The 27,697-nt window shown below is 39.6% G+C and overlaps 1 protein-coding gene across 1 annotated transcript in view; it reads right to left on the reverse strand.

The window, feature by feature from the left end:
- Positions 1-7,930: 7,930 nt before the first annotated feature.
- Positions 7,931-27,697, reverse strand: part of LANCL3 (LanC like family member 3) — a 33,193-nt gene continuing 13,426 nt past the window's right edge. Inside the window, exons 2-5 of the mRNA XM_074156382.1 lie at positions 12,767-12,890; positions 11,463-11,660; positions 9,246-9,453; positions 7,931-8,090 (exon numbers count right to left, since the gene is read on the reverse strand). Coding sequence (XP_074012483.1) covers positions 7,931-8,090; positions 9,246-9,453; positions 11,463-11,660; positions 12,767-12,890 — 690 coding nt within the window. The remainder of the gene's footprint in view (positions 8,091-9,245; positions 9,454-11,462; positions 11,661-12,766; positions 12,891-27,697) is intronic.

Genomic DNA, 27,697 nt, shown 5'->3' on the forward strand with positions numbered 1-27,697 from the left:
AGGTGCCAAGGCAGGTTGGCAGAGGGTGCCTGTATCCCACAAATGGGGAATCTCCAGTCACGCCCGCTTCTCTCTTCCTCCTGGTGCAGGTACTTGGTTGATGCTCAGCTGGCTCCGATGCCTGCCCTGATAGATCTTGTTTCTTTTGGCCTGTTCCCAGGTAATTGCAGATTTGCATGTGGAGGTTAGCTACAGACCTGAGACCTACCAGGAGCACAACAGGAAGGCAAGATGTGGTGTTTGAGATGCTATTAGCCTATTAATGGGATCCAGGCTGGATGGGGCTTTGAGCAACCTGCTCTACTGGGAGGTGTCCCTGCCCATGGCAGGGGGGTTGGAACTAGATGATCTTGAAGGTCGCTTCCAACCCTAACCATTCTATGATTCTATAACACTAATGGCTACTTCCGCATGTCTGCTATTATTCTTTAACGTGACTTAAGTTGTCACCAGATTTATATGAAAAACGCCAATATCGCTTTGTTTGGGCCATTTTTTGAACTGCTGCACTGGCGAATCTGCAGAGCCCCATTGCTTACCTTCAGGTGAGCTCAGCTCATGATGGCAAAGACAGAAACCTTGTTATGGGCGGGCGCATGTGAATTTAATGCTCTAGTGCCTTTCTCTGGGAATGGAGGGGTCTTTCTGGAAAGAGAAGAGACCGCATGTACGGAGAATTAAGCAGGCTGAAAAATAAACACCTAAGTGGGAAACTTTAACCTACAGGCCAAAAGCAACCCGTCTTCTCTTATCTCGTGGGAAACTACCATGAGGTAGTCTTACCTAATCGCTATGTGCAGCTTGGATGTTTTACCTAATTCTAAGGTGAATGATTTTACCTTTGATAACACAGTACCACTGAAAAGCTTTTGGAACCCCGAGTCATGACTGCTCTGGAAAGAAAAGTTGCCAGCACTATGAAAGATAAGTATAGAAATAAGCAGTCCAAAGCAAAATCATACTATTCAAGGTTGGGCTTTTATTTAAGGCAAAATATAATCACAGCTTTAATATTCATAATATAGATATACACAGAGTTTTTTCTGCCACTATGAAGCTTAGTATTATCACTGCTTTTAAAAAGCTATAAAATCTAGTTTCTATCATAATCTACAATACAAAACTAATACAATAAACACATCCCAAAAGATCACAGTGTTTAAAACATTAGAAGAGCAGAGGTCCTGCTTTCAAACAATAAGGTGCATTTCTAAAGAATCAAATCAATCTTGATTCTAAGGGCCTGTACCATATTATGGCTGCAAATGGCTATTACACTGAGAATACCCAATCTAGGGTGCGGCATGTACTCAAGAAATGAACACCAGATGTTGGAATATATTGAATAATCAAGTGTCACCAACACAAACTAGACATGAAATAATGCCAATTAAGTTCCCTGTATTTTTATTGGTATTGGCATTCATGTATATTGCAGACATATTGAGGGAAAATGGGTATAAAACTGCTATCAAATAGGGCCTTGCATATGCAAACCCCTGTACTTTCTTCTTACTAATTCTGTGGGACTCGTGTACAGGAAAGTTTGTAGGCTTGGGGTCCAGATTGATGCAGTTTTGCCCCTGTTTCATATGTGTGGAAGGACCTGACCTTGTATGCCTGAAATCAAGTGGAGATTCACCACTGGCATCAGCAGGTGGCATATCAGGCCCTTAAAATGAGTGAAGGAGGCCAAATCAGTGGCAAAATCAGACCATTGTTAGAGGAAATCTTTCTTCTCTCATCTGCGGTCATGATAATGCAGACAGCAGCAGAGTTCAATTTCTGGTCAGTCTTTCTCTTCTATATGAAGCTGAAATGTTTGAATAGGATTTGTTCTCTGCTCACTATGGGATGTGACTGACTTCAGGACTTCCACATAAAATTTTCTGGGGAGTACGCATGTATAGTCATGCAGTGCTGTTGCTGAATATCACTGCGTTATAAAGTATCTTTTATTCAAATATTACTATACCACTAGGCAAAATGAGTTTTTAATTAATTTTCTGCTGTTCTAGTTGGTATTGCTGTACTTGACCTAAATGCCTCCACCTTCTCTTTGAGTCTTGCAATGAACAAAGTCAAGGGACTCCCTCGTAAGTATTAAAAATAAATATGGCCTTATGCATTTTCAAGCAGATTGCTATTTATAAATTTACTTTTTTCAAAACATGATGTAAAATTTTAAATATACAGGGTACAGGACCAACAGTGACATCAGTGACAGTACAAATTAGTCAGGAGGTCTAATAACTCAAAGGCAGGTTGAAAAGTTGGTGCACGTTGGCTTCTTAGATCTATTTTTTTAAACTGCCTAAGCATTGATAGTGTACATTACTTCTATTCCATTAAATGACAGGAGTAGGCAGTACGTTTGGCTACAGGCAACTCCTTCACAGGCAGGCTTCTATCAACATATGATGACTTTGCTACAATGGCAATGAAGCGCTGTTCAAGGCAGCTAAAACCTGTACAGTGCGCACTGTGCCACTATCTGTGCAATGAAGCAAACTGTGCTATTCTCTTGGAAAATGCCTTTTCACATCCCTAAATTGCTGTATTGTTTTGTGGGCCCTGAGCATTTTTGTCTTATGGCTTTGAAGTATGTTGTTCCCTCAGTAATGTGATTTTTTTGGTCATTTTCTTACTTCTTTTCAATTTAGCTTTCTGCTGCTTACTACTTAGTCCAGGATGTGCTTCTGTAAACTGAAATGTCTTCACAGAGCAACCTAGACTGTGCTCTTAGACAGCAACTGCTCATCGATGTAGTTTTTCACAGGAAGATTACTTTTTAAATTCTACAGGGAAATTCTTATTCCTGATATACTAATTTTCCTACAGATTAGAATATGCACTCATGCCAGTGAATATTCAAGATATGTAGAAGATTTACTTGGCAGACCTCAGAGACATTCTGTCCATAGATCTTATAGGTCCAAGTAACAAGGATATGTATGTAGTGCATGCATATGCTAAAATAGGTCACTGTTTGCATAAAACATGCAGTATGTTGGCAGATGCTGTAACTGTATATGCAGATAATACCGATGTCAAGTACACAAATTTGATTGTTTATGAAAGTTTCCATTTGCACATATTGCACCGGTTTCTGAATACATCAGATATCAACATTTTGTTTTTTCCACAATCTTTTAAAAACTAATTGGTATTCTTATTATAGTACTTATTATTAGAACTTATTATTAGAACATCAAAGTGGCATTATTTAATTTCACAGAGTAGCAAAAAGGGTGACCACTTTACTTGCATTTGTTTGTGCATATTTCCCAGAACTACTTAAACGTGTATTTTGGGATATTTAGCCATTTCACTTGTTTTTTATTGTCTTAATAGAATTGAGATACTAGAGAAGTTAACAAGTTCCCTAGAAAGTCTCACTTTTGTTTTATTTAATAATGTAAAACATCAGTGACAATTGTTATACATTATAATGATTTTTCCTTAGCAGGTGGGAATTGGCAGAGCCAGTGAGAAGACACCATCTGGGGGCATAAAATAATGTAATGCAAATAAGTGAAACATCCCTCTTAAGCAAAATTAATCGATCTTATTTTCAGGAACAAAAGACCTGGGCTGCTTCTTCAGCCTTCTGAAGTTATTCCTAGGTTGGGAAAGAAAGGCAGGGAAACTGAAGGAAACAACAATGCAAACAAAGCAGATACTGAAAGCAGTGGCACAAAACGAGTACATTATCATGCTGAGGAGTTGTGAGTAGCAGGAAAAAATTAAGATACATTTGTTAGAACTGTACTGTTGATGAAACTTATTGCATCTGGCTCTATGAATCCTAAAATCACTAAATCTGGACGTTACAGATCTAGTTTCCCTCAAAATTATTCCATGACAGTAATCTAAGGATGACCTACTATAAGTCATGAATAATATATATAGCTCTTTATACTGATAAGTAATCTACAGCTTTACTCACAAACCGCACCACACAAACACAGGTACATCACGAATAAGCACTGATACCCACACAGTGCATCCTCTTTGCTTTAACAGCATAATCAGAAATACTATTATATCACTTAAATTCCTATTGCCTACACTTTAGAAACTAAACACAGTCAAGAAACTAATGTGCAAATGTGACGTAGTAACTTGTGTTTTACACTTTGAAAGAGGCTTCTCGAGATTCTGGTAGCACAGTCGTTTGTCACAGCACCATGGCAGAATCTGTTCAGGAATACGCTTTTCCAGTCTATTAGGGCCCGATTCGGGAGCAGGAGACAGCATCCCACTGGGAATGTCTAGCAAAGGTTGCATGATTGATTTCTCAAAGCAGTAAGGAGGGAACACAAAGGACATTATTTTTTTTTTTACACTGAAAAGTGCTGATGGCTCTGCTCAGGTTGCTTTCCTGTCAATGTCTCAAAAGCAATAAATAAAGGTCGCAAAAGCATGCATGTAACAGCAGATACAGTACAAAGGAAGAAAAGCAGACAGACAATTCAGAGGAGGAAAAAGATGAAAAAAACCTGCTCTTTGAATGATTGCCATTTTGAGAAGAGCCCTGGGGTATATTTACACTGTGTTCAGAAGCTGTGACTACAGCACGTCTAATAGCCACCTTAACCCAGCTAGGTCAGGTAAGAAAAGCCACGAAGCTCTAAGAATGAGCTCAAACTGCCATGTCTGATGAAACGGATGAATAATTATGTTCCAAGATTTTATAAGATGTATCCCATAAGAACTGGATGCTTAAGTTCCTGTTACTGAGCTTATGTGCCAGTAAACAGACTTTCTGAAGTCAGTGCCGAACTCGCGTAACTTGCAGGGAGATGTTCGGGACCTAGATTTTGAAAACTGGGTGGTTGCATGGGTTTTCTCATTGTTGAATGGACTAACTCTTACTCAAATAGCTATTTTCTTTCTCACAGGATTAGCACCAAATGAAGCCAAACACGTGGCTTCATATATGGTGGTGGGTTGCAAAGATTTGTTTTGCGGGTGGCTGTTGAACACAACACAGAGCAGATCAGTCTCCTCTGAAAGTAAATCAGAAGGAATTAATTCTACAAAGAGACACAGAGGAAAAACTACTAGAAAACTGACACCGAGTTCTTAATGTATATTTCCTGCCATTTATGAAAAATTACATCAAAAGAGAAATGCAAACATTTAAATAATAAATGATAAAAGATAAATGCAAATGTTGGAAGTTAAGCATAATAAATGGAGTGATTTTGTCTACTGCTATTATGGTAAATTTTACTGTATTTGTGGCATATGTTACAGTATCAGCATTGATGACTTGGTCAGGATCTAAGTTACTGTACTGATTTATTGTGCTCTAGATTTATTGAGGCTTTGGCAAAGATTTTCTTCTTCAAGCATCTCCTGAGAAATAACTAACTAGAAAAAATTAAATGTTGTGGCCCGATGATAATTATAAAGTAGGCACTGGGGACAAAATTAAAAGGTGATGATTACTTTTCTGACATGCGTAGATTCTGTTAAGGCTTAAGCTTGGAGTTGTTTGGGTTTTTTGTCAGTGTAGTTATCAAATCACTAGGCTGTTTTGTTTTATGTTTGCATCTCTAAATAAAAGGATTGGCAATAAATGTAGGATTGCAACAGCTTGAGTCTAGATCATGGCAGAACTGGTCTCTCTGTCTTACAATAAGATAGAATACAGTTACAGTAGGTATCTAAATGCTGTGGCACAAATGTTGTTACTTACATGTTTTAGCTAAGTGACACGACCCTACAATAAAAATTGAGGCTGAAAAGCTATTGACTACAGGGAAAAAGTGGATAGGCCAAGTTTTACCTTCCTGAAACATTTGTTTTAAAAAGTTCCAGTTATGAAATATATGAGCCACCTGCATTACGGGAAGCAACTAGGTTAAAACCCTATTGGACTTAGGATCTTCACTACTGACAATTGACTTTGCTCTGATCTAACAGGAGCATTTCAGCATGGCTGGGCAGAGCACATGCACATCTCCATTAACTTTTTGATTTAGCCTCCCACATATACCATCCTCTGAAATACATCATCCTATGTGTACACATCTCACTGCTCAGAGTAACAAAGTGAGTGACATTAATGGCTTTCTTTAAAGACCTTTTATCCCACAAATAATAAACACATAATGAGTATATATTGAATTTTAACATCTCCATTCACCCTAAAATTTTGACAAACTGATAAAGAACTACATTATTTTACTCACTAATGAAATATGGTTACTTCTATAATTAAGTAATTAATTAGAGCTGCACAGTGCAAGACAAAATAGCAAAAATCCTAATCTGCAGCTCATAATAATGCAAGCCATCTCATTAAAATAACAGTTGCAAGAGTAGGAATGGGATTACTATATTAAAATGCAGAAGTATTGCAAGACCTGGCTCCAATTTATAGCCTGATCAAGGCCCACTGAAATTAAATGGGAACTTTAATCCATTAGGCATTAAAAATAAAGAAATTGTAATCTCCTCCAGCTGAGAATGCAGGAAGAGAGTCTGCATTGTTTGGCAGTGCATGTACATCAGCTTTTTCACCCTAACTTCAATTTTTGACATACTGGTCTTTCCAATTTGTCTTTAAAGGTAATTACATTACATTATTCACTTATAAATAAAAATAAATAAATACTAAATATATTTAAAATACAGCTGTTGATTTTATAGTTTTTTTAAGTAAAAATCTATGTTAGCATTTTCTTTAGCTTTCAAGTACCATGTCATATATATAATACATATAAAACAGCAACCTTAAGTGCTAGTGCAACTAGTGTTGAGCAACCCATTTACTTCTATAGCTACAAATAATTTGGTTATATACATTATTTTGTTAACCAGGAAAAGAAGCAATTTTCAGTTTTGTTATCAGGTTTTTTTTAAGATCAGTATGCCATCCAAGGTTTGCATTCAGTTTGCAGGGTTTGTAGTGAACAATTCATCAGGGAAATGGATTTCTCATTTTCAGAAATATGTCTGTTATTGTTCAGAAATGCTGCTATAAGTAATTAATTTTCAAAGAAAGCTTTTGTATCACCGAACAATACTTGTCTAGTAATGCTGTACTGTGAAGAAAGCATCTGCCTGCTGTGTCTTTGCTATAGAACTTTTGGATCCAAGTCTTCTCTGTGGCTCCGCTCACCTTCCCTGTGACAGGGAAAGAAAGCATTGACAAGAAGTGACATGGTTAAGGTAAATCAATAAGGAGACCAGCTCCTTGCCACAGACTGAGCTCTGAAAGGAGAGGTCAAATTCAGTTCTCATTTGCACACATGAAACCCCACTAGCTGAAATGAACCCATGAAACTGCAGGCTGAATATATAGCTATCTACATAACCATCATCATATGCATATGAAGATGAAAGAGCTCCAAGATACGGGTATTTCTAATACACGTTACTAGAACTAGTAGATGTGGTTTAGGTAAAAAATCCCAGATTTTGCCTTTGTGCAGTGTAGTGACATGTCTACAATGCCCTCCCCAGTAAGTGCATCACTGCATGAAGACTTATTTTTGCAGGTCTCTTTTTAAAACCTACTGGATGCATCACTGTTTCTTCTTTGCATGTCCTTGTAATTTTAGCTTGCCTTTTTTTTTTTCTCCTGTGTAACCACCAAATTAAAAGTTTAATAATACCCCTTTCTCTGTCTTCTGAATAATTTGATTTTGCTTCTTATTACAGCTAAATATCTACCACATCAGATTCAATCACTTCCCCCAATTTTTTTTTCACTGACCCTTTTTTTTTTTTTACCACACACTTCCCTCCCAAAGCCCCAGTGTATTTTCTTTTTCACCTGACTCCCAGCTACATTAAGGCTAGCATTAGTGGTACCACTGGCTTGTTTTGTAAATAGCCTCTCTTGATAAATAAGTGAAACCGCAGGTGCCCTCTCCCACTGCCACCAGGACGTGGCCCTGGAGAATGTTACTCTCTAGACAAAGACACTGAAGAGAGGAAACTCGGCTTGGTTGGGTTGCAGCAAGTCAGTCAGGAAACACACAGTTCCCGAGAAACCTTCATACAGACTATATACACTTTCTAATGCCCGGGAACCAGCCTTAAATTCTTCTGTAAATAAGAACTCGGCAAACCTAAGAGAAAAAAAAAAAAAAGAGAGCGTTTGTTATATTTGATGTCCCTCTATTGTCTACTTACTTGTTGTTTGAAAGCATCATTTTAATAACATTCAACGATTAAAAAAAGTAGAATGTTCATTATTTAACCTTATCTGCAAATTTTACACTATTCGATTTCCACATGAAACTAAGGTCCATTAGAACTAGAAGAGACAAACCTTTGCAATCTGTACATGCATTATGCTTCTTTAAGAGCTATAAACTTTTTCTGATTTCTGGATGACATATCGTTGAAGAAATGCTTTTTAATAACTTTTATCTTGGTTGTTATTTCAGCAGGCTGCAAGCAATATTTCACATTGATGCAACAAATTCTGTAACATCAGGATGAGACCTGGATGTGCCCCGTTCCTCCTCCTGGTGCTGGAGCGGGTCCAGACAAGGGCAACGAAGCTGGGGAGGGGTCTGGAGAGTAAGTCTTATGAGGAGAGGCTGAGGGAGCTGGGGTTGTTCAGCCTGGAGAAAAGGAGACTCAGGGGAGACCTTATCGCTCTCTACAACTACCTGAAAGGAGGTTGTAGAGAGGCAGGGGTTGGTCTCTTCTCCCAAGTCACAGGCGATATGACAAGAGGAAATGGCCTCAAGTTGCACCAGGGGAGGTTCAGATTGGATATTAGAAGAAATTTTTACACTGAAAGGGTTATTAAGCATTGGAACAGGCTGCCCAGGGAAGTGGTTGAGGTACCAGCCCTGGAGCTATTTAAAAGACGGGTTGACATAGTGCTTAGTGACATGGTTTAGCGATTGTTTTTTTATCAGTTAGGTTGATGGTTGGACTAGATGATCTTAAAGGTCCCTTCCAACCTAGACAATTCTATGATTCTATGATTCTACCCACCCCAGTTCCCTGTGGAGGAGGGCAGGTTCATGGGCAGGGAGGGAGGGAGCCTGGGAGAACCCGATGCTTCTCCCTCCACAGGCAGCCTGGAAGCAGGACCACAGGGCTCCCTGCAGAGCGCGCCTGCCCCACAACTCACAGGTAGAACTGCACCTGAGGCTCAAACAGTCAGGTCACATCCGAGGGTGGTGATCACAGACTCTGGGCAGCTTTATAAATGCTCCTGAAACTCTCTGGTATTACCCTGAATCCAGAAAGGCAGAAATGCTAACCTTTGTGCCCTGTATATGTATTTTGAGTTTCCAGTCAGCCTATACAGCAGCAGGAACACGTAAGCACTACCAGCCACTCCATGGCATATTCCAGGTCCCTTCTTCAACAGGCCTTTCTGCCAAGTTAGCTCCCCGCAACGGATACAAGTGTCCAGATACTGAGGCTTCTTGGAAACCAGGTAAGCTTTGGCGAAGAGGTATGCAATGCCTAGGAAAAGAGCAGTGAGATTGTCTTTTGTAATAAGTAGGCCACGGGTTTCATAGAACACATAAGGAAATAAAGATTAATACACTAAAAAACTGCAGACTCATGCTCTACATGTGTCAACGTTACATATCTATATCCTACATAGGGAGGGGAGAGTATCTGGTATGCTAAAATGCATACGGTGAGACATACTCATCCACTCCCTGTGACACCACCACTTCCAGTCTTTTCAATACATTACTGAATTCCAGGGTTTACTCTAACATCTCTAAAATTTCCAGTCCTTCAGCAATTTAAAATTTAATCGCATTTTCTGCCTTTAAAACAGTAAGCTCTCAGCATTGTCTTTTACCAGTTTCAAATCGCCATTTGCCTCACCTATATACACCAACAGAAACACAAGGATGGGCAAGACAATTTCCTGCATTGGCAACAGATACAATTCCTTACTGAATAAAAAAAAGAAACTTGCTTTTTTTTCAGTGGGGCCCATGCTGCTTTATTCATTATAAACAGTTATGCATACTAAATTCTGTTAAAAAAAAAAAAAAAGCTATTTGGCTTATTTTTAGAGAGGATTCAAATAAATTAATCATATCTTCAACAGAGCACTGCACAGCTCAGTTCATGGTAACCTTAAAGGAAGGCATATGACACATAACCAAATCAAGCCCCTAAGGAAATATTTAGAATAGCTCACTCATGGTCCAAATATAATATACACTGAAGTAGCTGAAAAGTGTTCTTGTAAGCTCCATGTGTGCTATTACTCAAGAACAGGGACAAGATACAGGATTTTCTGGGGAAGAACAACAGCAATTAATGAATTTGCATGTCTCTAAACATCTCCTAAACTAACTTCTATATGCCCTTTGCGATTTTGTCACTTTGGTTGAGTCTCACTGCATGTGCCTCCACTAACAGTTAAACCCAAGTCAAAAGCCACTCTCAAGATACCAAAACAAAAAGGGCATCTTCCCTGCAGGTTTCATCACTAGGCCAGCCATGCTGTAGAAGTAATTTTTTCCTCTTAAAAATAAAAAAGGTAAGCAAAAGCTGTTTTCACTTTACTTCATTAGAGTGTGAGAGCAAGAAGCTTCTTCCTTAATCATACCAACAAAATGATAATGCATCAGCAGAAAGCACATTTAAGAGGTGTTAATTATAATGCATTTTTTGTAATTTAAATAGAACACCTTTAAAAGCAATGCATCAATGCTTATGGACATTCTTTAATGAAAGTAAGTTTTTCTATAACCTTCCAGGTTCATGTTACCAAGCCAATGTGACTCGTTAGCAATAAAATTCTCCCTGGGGGTAAAAAAGCAATTTCAATATACAGCATTACTTGCCAGAATTGCTAAGGTATAGGATTAGATTCTGAAATGACAGACATCAGTCTTACCTCACGAACACAAACTAAGGACTGATTCTCTTTTTCTCTGAAAAGCAGTTTAATATCAGTGACTTACAGAAAAAATGCCTCTTGCTAGTACAGACGCCCCTTCACATGAAAATACTTTGGTCAAATTTTTGCATAATCCATGTAATAAGTGCAGTTTAAACTGTGATTCTGATGAGAGGGGGAAAAGCTATTCTGAAGGCCCTCCCCAAACTCGCAGATATGTCTGTATTTGTGTTCTTTTGCATACTATTTGTCTGTCCAGCCATATGCTGTCTTTTGACTGAGATGTATCATTCTTGAGGTCTTGTCACAAAAAGGAGCAAAAGCAGAAAACATACAGCTCAGGATCACCAGAATTCTTTCAGCTGTGATCACCTATCCTTTTAAGGCAGAAAATATGCCTACCTTTCCAGCTGCTTCAGCAATAAATAAAACACTCTTAACTGGAAGAAAAAGCCTAAATAGCTTGCCTGCATCTCATAAAATGTCAAAATCAGTCAAATTTAACCTGGGATTATCTTCTACGTGGAATCGCCTAACATGGAAAAGCAAAACAACAAAACGATCAGCATCTGGCTATTCATAGCACCAATGGGAAAAGAACCTGGAGCTCCATGACACCAGTGGACAAGCTCATTCTCCCTCTCGATTGTCTCTCCCAGTTCAGGAGGCCAGTTGCTGTTCTGTTCTTGGTCCATAAGAAAATCAACGCTCTGCCACACAAGCTCCTGATCTGCTGGCTGCAGGTACTCGTAATAGGAAAGCAACATCTGAAGGATCGATGAAAGCCCATGTGCTGCACCTGTAAAGAACAGAAACAGTCAAATTAGAGGGTAGGTTTAGGTGCTACCTCAACCTTACTGCGACTTTCCCTTGGGACTGCTTTCCTTGCCAAGTGCATGGCTCTTCCATCTTCTTTACGCATATTACAACAGCGCTTGGAAAAAAAGCTTTCTAGGTGCATGAAACTATGATTTGTTACTACTTCTGTCATTTCCATTTCCCCAAGCTATGCAAAAAACACATATAAATTTTTTCTGCTGTTAGTCTGATATGACTGGAACTCAGTGCATGAAGTTAAACTGAACCTAAACTGAATACTGTTGCAAGATGTTACTCTTCTTGATACACTACTGAATCTGGACCATTATTCTGATGTCTTTCTTGAACCCAAATTGAAACTGGACCATAAATGGTATTCCCAGTTACTGACTGACAGTATCAGTCAACTAAACCCCAAATTTCAGTGCAAGAGTTGTCTGTACCTGCCAAAGTCTGTGGAGCAGCACCACTCAGTGACTTCTCCCTCTGCTCCCTTGCCAGAGAACTCACTAACATCTGCAAATCAATCTCACACTTTCTGCGGTGTGATATTGTCCCTTGAGGACCCCACGAGGGAGACCTGCTCAATGACCTTTCACCACTGCTTCAGATGAGCTCCAAGTAAGCTGCTTGCGATGGGTAGGAGCTCACCATATGCTTGAGTTGCACTGCTACTGCCAAAAATGCTTTGCAAGTCCCTGCGTGGCAACAGCAGCTTACAAATAACATCCCCTGACAGTTCTCTCTGGGAACCTTCTCCACACAGGCATGGGCACCACACCTCTCGCTGCCTCCATCTGGCCAGGGCAGATTTATCAAGGCCAAAAGGAGAAGAAGGAATGAAGCTGCTGCTTGCTGCTCCCCTCGTCCAGCACAGGCACCTCATGTATTCCGCAGCCCTAGGCGGTATCAGTCCTTCCCTCCAGCTCCTCAGTCCCACTTCCCAGTTTTAGGAGGTTGGATGGTCCCAACTCAGTCAGGAGAAATTCCACACTGTAGGTTTTATGTATTTTATTTCTGAAACGTCTACTGGCTCAGCATCTACACACAGCATCACTTTCAATGTAGTTGGTGTGTTCTACTCACCAAGATACTCTGTTCCATAGTAGGAATACATGAGTGGGCACGGTTTCCTCTTCTTCACTGCATACTGCTTTCCTGATTCTAGTATGGCCAGGCAAATTGATTTTATTTGTGCTGGGGTCAGCACCTAAACAGAAACATCAAAAAAACTATCAACCTATTATAATAATTTTATTTTTTAGACATTTTTCAAGACTCTGCTTTTTTGCTGGGGCACAAGACAAAATACTGCCTTTAATCTTATGAGCATGTTGTACTGTACATCATTATTAAGAGTTCCTTACATAAACCAGTAAATTTACATAATCCTTCTCAAAAACGGAGTTTCATCCTGTCTCAGGAAAGTGAATGTCAAATCTTTAGCTGCACAGATGAGGTGAAAAGAGACCCACTAAGAGCCTCTCCTTCCCACAGATCCATCAGTCTGATGGAAGCTGACAACAAGCACTGGGCAAGCTGCAGAACAACAGCCTCCAGACTGGAGGAAGAGACATTAGGAGAAGAAAGAGGAAAATAGACCTAGAGAAGAAGTAAATGTTATAGGCTTCATTGGGGCACACTGAGCTAGACAGATTTTTCTCAGACAATATAAAATAGGAAGCAAGGAAGAGGGTACTAAACTTTATTGAAAATCAATACTACATATTGGGTAGTGGGTTCAGAAACATCTTAGTAAAAGAATCAAGCCTTCTTACTTCAAGAAAATGGTAAGAAAAATAAAGTGCAAGACAGGTTTCTGTGAAGAGAGGCTAGCTGTGTTTATGGAACTTTATCATCATGAACACCGCCTTCAATGCAGCCCTAAGAAATGACTAATGCCTTACTCATCGTGGTGCCAAAACTAAGATTGACAAATCATGTATTTCATCAGACATGAACTTTTCCAAGTTACTGACCTAAACCATTCAGTGAGGAATCGGTTTTACAGGTTTTAACTACAGCTCTAATGCTATGCAATTCACTGCAATCATCCACAATTTCCTGTGTCAGCCATATTAGTACATTACTGACCAATACCTAGGTCATTAAAATAATTTATTTTAAGTAGCGTTTTGGCTTTCAGAGAAAGCCTGTATGGCAGCTGTACTTTGCAAAAATATGAACTTATGAAAAGAGAACTGAAAAATTAAAAAGGCAAAATGAGGCAGAAAGAAGAAAAAGGCTGTAGACATAGCCCTGACAAGATAAATAGTAATCCTAAAACTAACTGAAATATCAAGATAATGTCTTTAAAATGTTTCTGAAGACATTTGGGTTTGCTGTAATTTGTATTATCATAGGATTTACAATTACTTCTTCAAGTTTAAAAAATACTGTTAGCATTAAGAATGGAGGCAACATCTGTTATAAACTATATTCTCTCATTTGACATGTGAAAGATGCTATGGATAATTAACGTTACTTAGAACTTGACTGAAAACTAACGGCCGAAAAATGTTGTTTGTCTGTCTTACCTTGCTCCCTGATAACAAGGCATCTTATTATAGCTGCTCCAAATGACTGAGATATTTATACAACCTGAAGAACAACCTACTTATGTTCTTGATTAGTGTTCTTTCACGTTACTGCAGTAGAAATAAATAAGCCGTTAACATCTGGAGACTTCACTCATTTCCAGTCATTTTTAAATAAATTGTTTCAGCTTCACTGAATTCAAAGAAATGGTTTAAATCCTAAGAAAGCGAGGATATCAGAGACACGGTGAGACTCACTGCATTTTCTCCAGAGCTCTTATTTTACCATCTTGCAGTTTGGGACCTAGTCCTCCAAATCCTCTACTTTGTAAAAGGATTAGTAAGATAACCCTTTAAAAAGAAATGTGAAGGATAAGATCTCCTAGTTGTAATTCTGGAAGGCAAAGGCACACTGATTAGAAAAATCTTATCAGTTCATTTTCTGTATGTAATGGTTCCTTTACTTAATAAATCAACTGGCTTTCAATACAAACCATGTTTTGCTAGGCTTATGTATATGTTCAGCAGATTTAATTTTTAAATTGAATTAATGACTTTTTTAAAATGCTGATTGTGTATTTTAAATGGATTTAAACTTCTACCCAAATCCAGCGTTGCACAATGCTACGTAAAGAAGTATCAGCTAGCAAGAAATGCATTGTTCACCATTTTTAAAAATAAAGTAAGTGTAAAAAGTCAAACACTTAAGCACTATGATTAGTGATTAATTGTATACATAGCATATACCCTTTTGGCTGGCATAATGAAATATGCTAATGAATATCACCTCTTTTTCGGAATGCAAAAAAAGCCCTTGTGCAAAGCCAGATGAAAAATGATTCTTTTAAATCAATATTAGACTGGATGATATAAATCAACTTATCCCAACCCACTTCCACCTTACCAAAGAAAACGGAAAAGAAAATAACCCGTATGACTTGAAAGCAACCTTCTCTCTGGCCACTTGGACTGACCTGTACGCTTAAGGCAGGTAGGAGATGTGTCCTAACTAATAGCTAAATAAGAAAATCTTTGTGATGACTCCAAATATGTCTTACCAAGTGCCTCAATCCACAGTCATTATAGGGCTGCTGCCTGTTTTCCAAAACACTTAAATATGAAGGATTTGTATTTGCTCTTTATTCTAGAAAATGGTTGGCTGGAACAGAGACCCTCAGTTACCATCACTATTAGCAGCCTTCCAAAGGTAAAAATGGTCAGAGATCACATTTAAGATCTCCATTGGCTTACCACGTTTTATTTCAACCAAATCTGTGTTAAAATCTCCTCAGATTTCTTTCACCTTGCCAACAAATAAGATCTGTGGCTAGTCTCTGTATGCTCCCTCACAGTATCTTTAATAAAACAGCTAAAAATTTACAACTGAAACAACAATCATAGAATACATTAATCATAACCACAGACGGTGTAGCTGTGGTTCTGCAAAGTTCATTTTCATTTCAGTGTAATCGCAATGCCTACTTGCCCCTGGAATTACTGAAGCAATATGTTTAATTAGGGACAGCAAAGAAATAGACTGATCATCCCAAAGGCTTTGAAAGGACAAATTGCATATTGATATCACATCCTTTGGTGAAAGCTGTCTGATGCTTTGATGAAGAATAAAGCCAATATGAGAATATGCTACCCAGAAAAAAAATTTCATGCTTGAGATAGCTGCATTTTTTGAGAAACTTCTGCAATGTCATTTAATATGAGCTGGCTACACAGTAGGTAAAATTATCCTTTATCATGTCAGTACTTACTCAAAAGACTACTGGCAGCAAGAGATATATTGCTGGTAGTTTAATATTTCAGCTAACTTTTTGTATTTTTAAAGACACCCCAACCTATCCTATCACATTAGAAGTATTCATTTTATAGAATCTTCTTCTTGGTTGGAAGGGACCTTTGAGATCATCAAGTCCAACCACATAAAAAAAAACCAAAACCAAAACCAAAAAAAACCCCACAAAAAAAAAAAACAAAAAACCAAACACCAAAACCAAAACAAAAACAAAAACCACACAAAACAAACACCCACAACCCCACACCACACCCACCCACAAACAGACACAAACCAACAATCTCGGGCACTAGAGCATGCCCTGAAGTGCCATGTCTACACATTCCTTAAATACCTCCAGGGATGGCGACTCCACCACCTCCCTGGGCAGGCTGTTCCAGTGCCTGACCACCCTCTCAGTAAAGTAATTCTTCCTAATATCTAATCTAAACCTCCCCTGCTGCAACTTTAGACCATTTCCTCTGGTCCTGTCATTATTCCCTTGGGAGAAGAGGCCAACACCCACCTCCCTACACCCTCCTTTCAGGTAGTTGTAGAGGGCAATGAGGTCCCCCCTCAGCCTCCTCTTCTCCAAACTAAACATGCCCCTTTAGTCTACTCAGGAGACTGAAGTTTGGAATACATGCATTCCACATTTCCCTTGCAATTTCCTTATCAATTGGTTGGTGGAGTTTTTTATTTTCTGTTTTAAATCATTGTCCAGTGATGCTGCATGCTGTTAAATAACTGTTCTGCTCACACTGGTGACAGCTGCATTCCCATATATCTTTTACTTTAAGCATAATGCTTAAGCAGCACTATAATACTTCATATTTGTACTACTGCCTGTGCCTCGGAGCCCTACTTAGAGTAAAAGACCACTGTGATTGTTTCTAAAGTCTCAGTTTTTTCTCTTGTGCAGACAATGTGCCTTCTCCCATTAAAGCACTCCACAAATTTGTGAATTATTTAAGGCAGGTACTTTATTCAGTAAATCCCTGTTAAAAGTCAGCAAGGAAGTGCTGTGTCTACAGCAATTGCAGAACACCGTCTTTTTTGTTGTTAGCAGTCTTTCTCAACCTGAGATGTTTAGTTGGAAGCAAATCATTTCACAACTCCTTTTAATCTCCTAAGACAGATTTTGTAATATATTAGTTATGACAATGGTAGGCCCTAGATATGCATTTCAAAAACTGTAGACAGAAATCCTGACCTTGAGGATTAGGCAGAAAGAAGCAAAACTACTTCTTTGCTTCTAATTACAATAACATTTTCAGCACTTCATCATTCTTCTAAATGTTTTCTACAAGCCCCTTGGATCACGCTTTGCCTTTTGAAAACCGCTGCTACATAAAGCTGCATACTGTATTGAGGATATTTGAGGACTGTAAGCTTTCCATTCTTTTAAAAGATCTGCATTTATTTTCTTAGAGCTCTTTCCTGTATGTAAGTAACAGAAGGCATTACTGAATGCCAAGTATCATCTTTTTATAGATGCGTCGGTGCTTTTAGGAGATAACAGCTACTTTTACATTATTGTGGAAAAAGCTGCCTTCTATGCATGTAAAAAAAATTTAATATGCATCTAACCACATCAAACCTCTCTCTGTCACACTTCTAAAAAGCCATTTACATGCATTTGATCATATACTTTTTCTGATGCTGTAGAAAGTGTCAAAATAAGCTGAAAAAAATGGGTCACTCCACAAATAACCTAAGAGGAGCTTTGCCATTAGTCTCCTATGCTGAAAGCCCAGCAGAGGGAGCTTGTGAATTAGTTATAATATTCAAAAATGCTATAAAAAATTGTGCATCTCTGTGTTCAGCAGCACAGCTGACTCAAGCAGAGAGATGCTAGAGCCAACTTGGTAATTTAATGATACCTTACTGCACTGTGTGATGTTTAAGTTCACTACTTAAGCTTTATCTTTTTCTACCAAAGACAAGGGCTAGGATTGTTCAGGAACCTTTCCCTGCAATCTCATGGCCAGTTTCTTTTTCTTTCAGATGATGCTAACACCTGAAGCCACAGAAGAGTTGCAGGTACAAAGACAGAGGGGTCTGCCTCCCCCTGGTGTTATTCCAGTTTGACTGATGTACCTCTCCTGCAGCACAGTGGGAAACCCAGCTCCAAGTGCACAGCTGTCTGCTTTCCTTAAGAGCAGCGTCAAGTACACCCTTCTTTAAAAAAAAAATAAATAAAAAATTGTTAAATCTCCTGAAAACTTTGTTCACGGAATCAGATTAGTTCCTGAAGCATTACTGATGCTGTTGCTAATGCAGTGTTTCATGCTGTAATGGCACAATGAACAGCACCTTTCTAGAGAGCATACTTTCCCAAATTTCTCATATTAATGACAGTGTGTGTAGACTCAGCACAACTACTAATATGATTGTGTCAGTTCATTGGAAAATGGTACTTCACTGCAATCTTGAGTAGAATACACCACTATAGGTCCCATAGTTATTGCTTGTTTTTAACATGTAAATTTGGGGTTTTTTTAAGACCTTGAAGTGTTCAAGGCCAGGCTGGATGGGGCTTTGAGCAACCTGGTCTAGTGGAAGGTGTCCCTGCCCATGGTAGGGGGGCTGGAACTAGATGATCTTTAAGGTCCCTTCCAACTCAAACCATTCTATGATTCTTTGCCTCAGTAGTATGGAAACAGCAATGTCAGTCCTGTCCTGTTTCATGGGTCGCTAATCCTGAGTCCAATCAGAAACTGAAGTCTGCATTTATTCCTGATGAATCAGATTACTGGTAAAGAACACAATACAGCACTTTTGTTATTGCTGAGTACAAAATTTCCACAGGTCTCACTTGCCAGGACTCTGTAGCACTAAACCCATCAAATTCTGCTGTTAAACCTGTGCTTCAGAAGGGGAAAATTTCAGACACAGCCGCAAATGAAGTGTTGCAGAAAAGGATGGAGCACAACTGTTACTGTAGCTAGGAGGCTGGCTGAGAGCAGCTGGTGCTCCATTCTGCATTCTCCATTCATTCTGTCTCAACTTAAAACACTGGAGAGTTTCAAGGGAAAAACAACAATCATCCTTTCTTTAAGCTCGCCCTAACCCGGGTCAATGAAGAGAGAGGGAAAACATGAGTTTCTCTGGTTACACTCTGTTCCTCTTTCCTATCTACCTCACCCCCAATTAATGACAGACCCCAACACCTCTCATTCAGCTACACCGGCATCTGGCTGGATACAGCTATCTAGTTCTAATACAATGGCTCTCCTAGGTCTTGGGAAGGAAAGAAGAGGTCCCCGTCACCCTCTTTACTTGAATAAAGTATGGAAGCACAACCCCTCGCTCTCTGCTGCTGGAGAACTGAAGTATGAAGAATGTCAAGGAGCAGATCTAAGAGGAGAGCAGTTCAGATAACCAACAGGATTCACAGAATCACAGAATCTTCTTGGATGGAAGGGACCTTTGAGATCATCGAGTCCAACCACAAAAAACAAACAAACAAACAAACAAACCCAAAAAACCCACCACAAAACAAACACCAAAACCAAAACAAAAAACAAAACCCCCACAAAACAAACACCCACAACCCCACACCACACCCACCCACAAACAGACACAAACCAACAATCTCGGGCACTAGAGCATGCCCTGAAGTGCCATGTCTACACATTCCTTAAATACCTCCAGGGATGGCGACTCCACCACCTCCCTGGGCAGGCTGTTCCAGTGCCTGACCACCGTCTCAGTATAGTAATTCTTCCTAATATCTAATCTAAACCTCCCCTGCCACAACTTTAGACCATTTCCTCTGGTCCTGTCATTATTCCCTTGGGAGAAGAGGCCAACACCCACCTCTCTACAACCTCCTTTCAGGAGGTATCAGTCTGCCTCTTGAGAGCGCAGGTGCCATTCAGCCAAACCTGGCTGGTCAACAGCAAAGACAGCAGAGAATTGCTCAGGAGGACAAGTCCCATCACAGAAGAAGTGAGGTGCCCCTGGGATGCACGCCTGTGTTATGACTTTCACATGGCAGCTGTCTGCACTCCAGCTGCGGGTTCTCTTCCACCTAGTAAAGCGTAGAGTTACCACAGAGAGCCAACAATTTAATTTCAAGCATCTCTCCCTAGAATTGAACCCAAATTCAAGAGCATGAATTGAAGAGCATGTTTAAAAACAGTAAAAATATGATTTGCAAATTGACTTGGAAACAAACCCAGCGTTGCCTGGAGAGGCTTCTTTCTACATGGCAGAATTCTACCCCAACTGTTTTCAATAAACAAGTAAAAATTCTTCTTTTTTCCTTTCCTATTATTATTCACCAGCCTCATAAAGCATGGCTGAGCCATTCTGGGGGCACAGACCCTGGGAACTGGCCAAAATGGAAGTATCACTGATCAACTTTCTGTGATCCAAATCCTTGTTTGGAGCTCCTGTGTGACAACCACTCCTCCACCAGACATCGGAGTAGTTTATAACAGCTGCAAATGAGTCAGAGATTAGTGCTGCATGGATACGGGCAGGAGGATACTGGGTAGGAGGAAGATTATTCATGTAAAAACTTCTTCATCAGTGGGAAATCCTTTGGCTCTGTTTAGTCTCAGTCAGAAAGTACACCAGTACCTGAGTCTTGTAGTTAGCTTATGCCAAAACTGCAGCGTGGAGCTGTCATTTCCTGATGGGAGATCTATCCTTCTGCACTCTAAATACGTGTCCCTGACAATTCTGTGTTACGATGAAAAACATCTTCCAAGCTGGGCACCTTGCACTCCGGTTTGAGTAACAGGCAGCCCGGTGTGTTTTAGCTGTGCTGCCCCAGGATCCCATCCCATTTTTTACACTAGTAAGCAAGGAACATCTGCTCTGCCCGTGTATTTTGGAACAGCTTACTTTCCCTTAACAGCAGGTCTGCTGGTTCATTGGAAGTTAATCCATGCCTTCATCTGTTCCACAGACATTTCTTGTTGTAGAAAAGCTGCCCCAGTGCTGGAACTGGTTGATGCATGCAACCTATGCAGAGTCATAAGAAGTACTGCCCATTCTTCCAGCTCCTGGGCAGCAGGAAACAGGATTGATGAAACAGCCTTTGCGAGATAAAAACTTGTCACACAGATGAGAGAGCCTCCCCAAACATTGCAGTAACCATGGCAGTGCCTTTAGTCTGAACTCAAAAATGATGCAAGTCCAGTCTAATTGGACACCACCATTTGCTACCGGTTGCTTAGGCAGACCGCTCCTTGGAAAAATGAATTTTGTAGTGTTTGTACACATCTACCCATGAGATGGGTAGAACTTAATCTCAAGTCAGTCAGTAAAGGCTAGTATTTTTCACAGGGAAGCTGACCTAGGCTTAGAATCCTACAAATGAAAATGGCAACTGTATCTAGAAAGCAAAGAAAGTTGCTAAGCCAGATTTTAAGATGTCCTGAAGGTCTTCAGAAAGAAATGGACACTTTCATTCCCTCATTCCTTTACTTCATCTGGAAAGGAGAGCACTCAGCATCTAACAGGGCACTGATCTCACAAAACGTAATGTATTTACTTCTGAGGAGTATAAATGTGCTAAGAGAAATTATCATGCTAGGACCTTTTAAGATTATGAACCATACTGCTGCCAAGTTCACGAAGACATAGTTAATTTTGAAGGTGCCACTACCTATAGAAGTGAAATAAGGCACTGGAAAGCACTGTTGCAAAAGGTAAGAGGAAATGAGGACACCTCTGGTTCACCTCCAAAATTTAAGCTCTGAGAGACTTAGTCTAGTTTTCCATGGGAAACTGACAAAGTTCCTTCAAACTGATGTTTGGTTAAGAAAGACAAAGAGAGAAGAGCATAGTGTATACACGTCACTTAACAAAACCTTACTGCTTTAGTGATCTCTCCTGGTAGAGGTTATGTGCTTGGTGGTTGGCTTTTGTATTTCTTGCCTGGGCTGGGAAGGGCCAGCGGGGTGCTACATTGCAAAAGTTGCCACAAAACAGAGATGGTTTGGCATCACTGGCCCCGGGAGAGAGGTGAAGGGGGTAAAGAGAGAGGGAGAGAGAGATATGAAAGATTCAAAGAGCTCCTGGGCCCCACAGGCTATGTTAAAGCTGTGTCTGAAGACAATGGTCTACCTCAGTTCAAATCCCAAATTCCAATTCCAAATACAAATACTGGCCTGGAGAAAACAATTAGCAGTTTGCATATAGCATATTTGGATGATTAAATGTTTTTCTACCACACACTTTGCTGAGGCATCTCTCTGACCAAATTATTGCATAGAACCTGTGTGGTCACACAACCTTTTATCAATTTCCAGCTTATCCTAAATACCATTTCACAGAATCACAGAGAATCACAGAATGGTAGGGGTTGGGAGGGACCTCTGGAGATCATCTTGTCCAAACCCCCTGCCAAAGCAGGTTCACCTACAGCAGGTTGGAGAGAAACCCATCCAGGCGGATTTTGAGTATCTCCAGAGAAGGAGACTCCACAACCTCTCTGGGCAGCTTGTTCCAGTGCTCTGTCACCCTCAAAATTGCTCTATTTTCATGCTGCATTTGTATATAACTTTAAAGCCTCACTTGTTTCAGCAACAGTAATTATGTTGTTCATGTGAGATAGCCAAAAAAGATGAATAAAACTAAAAGATCACAGTGAAAGCAACTACATAATAGAATAAATAAAAAGTATAGGATGGGGACAGAGAAAGATTGATTGCTAGTTCCTTGACAGTATCTCTAAGGATGTTCATAGCTCGATTCATCTTGAGTAATACCATCATCTTAATCACTTAGAGTGATGGAAAAGGAAAAGGAAAAAAGCCTTTTCAGTCTCATGCAATATTTAGTTTTTTCAATTTCTCAAAGTCATTTCACCTATTAGATCATTCATACTGCTTTTAATATCAATGTCCTTATTGACCTGAATGGGTCTTGACTTGGGGGTGTTACCCCTCGCAAGTATTCTATAAGAAATTCTTGAAGTTTTACCAGGTGGCATAATATTTAACATAGATATAAAAATGGAGTCACTTCAGGACCCCCAGGAATGGAGTCCAATAAATCACTCAGTAACTAGGTTGATAAACTAGGGTTTCTATGCCATGTAATTATTCTTGCAAATTCTTGTTATTCCATGACTTGCCAGTAACACCACGGGGCTGGCTCACAGTCTGTTGAGACTGATAATCATTTTGTCTGAGGTAGTAGCCTATAAAGATTGAGACTACAGGAATATGGCTTAGTTGACAGAACAGAATGCTGACCTTGCTTGCAGAAACCTAACTGATACAGCTGAGCAAACATCTAACTCTTCAAGGATTGATCCAACTCTCATTTCAGTGAGTTTGATGGGAAGTGACTAGCAGATGCATCCTTGTTCATTGCTCTGCACCAATGTGGAGTACATGACTAACACACAATAAAAATATTTGGGGTTTTTTAATCACTTTTTCTTCAGTTCAAGGCTGTGTACACTCTATGCCTCTATTGAATAAAGCTGCATTTATAAACAATAGTTCTCCCTGGAACTTGTGGATGAATTGTGCTTCATGTCAACAAATATTCTCAAGGAGATTGTTTCTTGTGACGAGCTGGGCGTTATACCATTTTCCATATTTAAATGAAAGAGGATTAAAAATTTCTGTTTAGGTATGAGTCACCACTCCCTCAAAGCTAGAATTCCAAATAACGATTTATATTTTGTGTTGAGACAGAGCTTTACACTCTTGCTGTAAAGCTTCTTTGCTACTGCAAATACATTGAGGAATTAAAAACCTAGCAATAAAATGTACAGCGAGCATTAAAATGTACTGGACAGAACTACCCGATCGTGCTTGATTTTCAGTTTAACAGGAATTCCTTTGCCTTTCAAGCAGTTATGCTAGGTCATGGTTCACAGACGCATCTGTGCTTGCAGGATGCAAGTCAAATTTCCACTGTTTTCCAAGGGGAAATTCTTTCTGTCAGGACTACAGGCTTGGGTCTGGAGTACACCTGTCAATAACATTTTATCACTTTTCAATTAATCAAATATTACAATGTAAGCAATTGTTCCTCCTTTTTTTGGCTTCCTCAGTGTTTTGTTTAGCATTGTTCACATGGCTGCAACTTGCCAAACTTGAAACCCAGGAAGACAGAGACTTCATTCTATACATTATTAAGCAGCCTTATGGTTTTTTTACTCTTCATGTTAAAGATACTGAACTCCTCGTCGTTCATCATCATCCAGTCCTCTTATCTTCCCCATGCAATAATTCCCAGTCTACCTCGAATGCCTTTAGGCTTGTTTTCCAAGTGTTCAGACCTCCTCCCTCTATACGATGAGCATACTTCATCCACAGGCTTAGTGAACTAAATAAGAAAACAGATATGCCTCCTCAAAGACTCATGGCAGAAGTGTCAGAACCAACAAAAAAAGCGATGGGGGAGGAGAGTGGCTGAGAGGAAAGGCTGAGGCAGAGCATCCATTTTGCACTCTTCTACCCAAACCCAAACACCACCTATTTCCCTCACAGCTCAGAACCAATCGTACCAATTGCTAATGAATTCTGCTACAGAAAGTAGCATTTGCAAAACTATCCATAAAAGACTTTATAGCTTGTTACTGTGCTAAACTTGCAGAGAGGAACTACAGAAGCACAGAAAAGCAAAATACTATTATTTTCTTCATCTGTTTTAAATTGAGGTTCAAGATAGAGAACACAGTTGCTGCCAGTGTTGGAGATTCCCAATTGCAATGGTTTTATTGTGGGTTTGTTTCCCCATTTAAAACCAATAAAAGCTTAGTTTTAAAAATTCAGATGCTATGTAGGGATGCATGGAATGCCCTGATAGTGGCTGTATAATACACGCACAGTTATAACAGTTCACTACCTTAGAGGAGTCCTTGACCTTCTCAAAATCTTACATTCCTGGAAGAGAAGGACCTAAACTGTATGTGGCAATTTGCATAGTGCTGTGAACGGCTCAGTGAAAATCTCTGCTTAGTGTAATGCAGCACTGTAGAAAGCAAACAGAAAGTGTTAGAATGCATGAGAGTAATACTGAAATGGTTATTAAAAAGCTACTTTAGCAGTTATTGCTTTGTTCTTTCTTCTGATATTTCTCCAGGTCTGTTTTCCAATTATCAACATAAAACAAAATTTAAAAAAAAATCAAGCAGAAACAGATAGTTTAGAGATAAGTAAGAATTTTTCTAAGAAGTGAAGCTAAAAAGACTGCAACATTTATTTTCTGGACAGGAGGTAATTAATATGATAAGGAACACAAAAAGTTATTTTATCTTGTGATGTAAGAACAAAATAATAACTTATGAAAAGCCGCAAGTTTAAAGGCAAAATATTTCTCCTTTCACCTAAAACTCAATTAAGCTAGGGAGCTTATTTCTGCAAAATTTAGCTAAGTCCACTTGCACTGTGCAATTTTTAGCAAACCAACTGAACCTCTCTATAATTAAGGTGAGAATTTTTAAAAAAGATTCTTGGGTTAACTGCCAGAAGTGCCCCACCACTCCAACTGAATTAAATATACAATTCTTCAGAGCCTGTGTTGTTTAAATAAGTAATTTATCACCTTTCAACTCATCAGATATTACAATGTAAGAGTATTTATTCCTGACAGGTGTTGCAAGGCCAAGTCATACAAACAACTCCCAGAACTCAGCCCACTAATTATGGAAGAAATTTAAACCCTTGTGCTTCAGAGCATAAAGCCAGTCCTCAAAAAGTGCAGGTTAGACATGTTACAGACAACACGTCTCAAAATTACCTTCCACAGACATTCGTGCAGCTACTCTGAGTCATCTAGTAGTGGCACAAGAAATTAAACCAGATGGAGCATTGGAAACAAATCCTGAAGAAGAAAGGTTTGTTTGTACACTACCGTGCTCCTCACTGCAAGCAAATGGAAGCGTTCAACTGCTTGGACAATGTCCATGTTGTGCTGTGTGTAGCACAGCTTGAAAACTGTTACTCAAAAGCTGTTCCGCAGTTAGTGTGTCTCTGGTGAGCAGGAACAGTTTCTTTCCCTGCTTACACTTCAGGTGACAGAGAAACAGAGTGACTTTGGAGCCTGGAGTTTGGGGCACTTCCCTACAGGCCCTGCTCTGCGTATTTTATGTAAGTAATTTCAATCAGAGCTGCAATAAGAGAGACTTGCTCTAGCCATCAGCACACTCAGCTTAGAAGCATCAGCTTAAATTCTTGCACTGTGTCAGAAAAAGAAGGGATGTGAATTTGAACTACCAGGTTAGTGATGAAATCCCAAGCTTATTGTATATAAAAAGGAAGAGACTATGGCCCCCACTTGGACTGTAATTTGCTGAGAGCCCAATTTGGTCTTAAAACCTGCAAGGGTGATGAGAGGTGAACACATCCTGCCCTTGCTAGTGGGAAAAGACACGATGCTTAGTTTGCTTTTACTCTACGCCGGGCCAGACCCTGGCTGGAGTTCTGCGAGAAAAGCATCTCCAAGAAACTGGGAGAGACTGCAACAGGGAGAGAGGAGCTAGGTGGGAGGTGGTCCCCAGATGCAGCTTTACAACTTCCTTTGGAGGAGGCAGAGAAGAGTCACATCAAGTCAGATTGAGTTCAAACTGCCACTACTGCGGCAGGGCAACTGGGAGAGGTCGCATAAATGCCATGGAGAAAAGAGGGCACTATAAATATGCAACAGAGCTCCATGGATTGTAAGTGACGCAGTTGTTGGCTTATGAATTCTGGCATGGCTTATGTGCCCCACAGTGTAGCACTCAGATTTGCATGCCTACCAAAAGATGCCCAGAAGACTTCAATAAACTAGGTGCCTCGGACATTTAGGCACATCAAACCTTAGTCAGCAGCAGGGGTAAGTTTTGACTACAGAACTTTCAGGTCTTGGCATCTAGAGTGGGCTTTAGGCAACGGAAAGGCCTGAGGAATCACAGAGAGTGAATCCATAATGTCTCTATTGGGTGGTACACCTGCGTAGGCAGTCCAAAATTTCACTGACTTTCTGCAAGCCATGTTGTGTTAACCTCTATCAGGACTGGTTATGACTTTTCATTTATATTAGCTGTTCATTCCCATGCAGAATAAACATGAAGAAACATAACATTAATTTACATTAAAGTAAGCGTAGAACTTCGATGTGCTACCACATTACATCCAGACGTACAAGCAAACTCAAGCTGTCACGTTCAGCTTACTTGAATCGCAGTTTCTTCCTAGTATAGAGATTTTTTCCTAGCATTAGAGAGAATTCTCCCCAGATACATGTGCTTGTACTGCTAAAAATAAACGTTATTTTAGCTCATTTTTTAATCTCTTGAGCTGTTTTCATACTTTCCCTCTGCCTGTCTATGGTATTTGGCACTTGTCTCAGTTAAAAAGCCAAAGTAATTCTTATCCAGTGAGTTGCCTCTTCTGGGTCATTAATGAAGATAATAAATAAGACCAGTTCCCACATCAGCCCTTTGTTAGTACTTATGATTAGCTTTGCTTGTGGTCTTTCAACCAATTCCAAATCCACAATGCCCCCATCCAAGCCAGCATGAATTAAGTTTTCAAGGATGATTATATTTGACACTGCATCAAAAGCTTTATTCAAATGTAAACAGGGTATTGGATACTGCTCTTTCATCAGCCACTAATTTTATAATTCTGTTATTTACAACAAGTGATCTTGTTTGTCTCGCAAGACTTCTTTATCGTTCTAAGTCAGGCTGATTTATATGTATTGTTCCATTATGCAGTTATTTATGAG

The sequence above is a fragment of the Numenius arquata genome, chromosome 1 (genome assembly GCF_964106895.1).
Source record: "Numenius arquata chromosome 1, bNumArq3.hap1.1, whole genome shotgun sequence".
NCBI classification, from domain to species: domain Eukaryota; kingdom Metazoa; phylum Chordata; class Aves; order Charadriiformes; family Scolopacidae; genus Numenius; species Numenius arquata.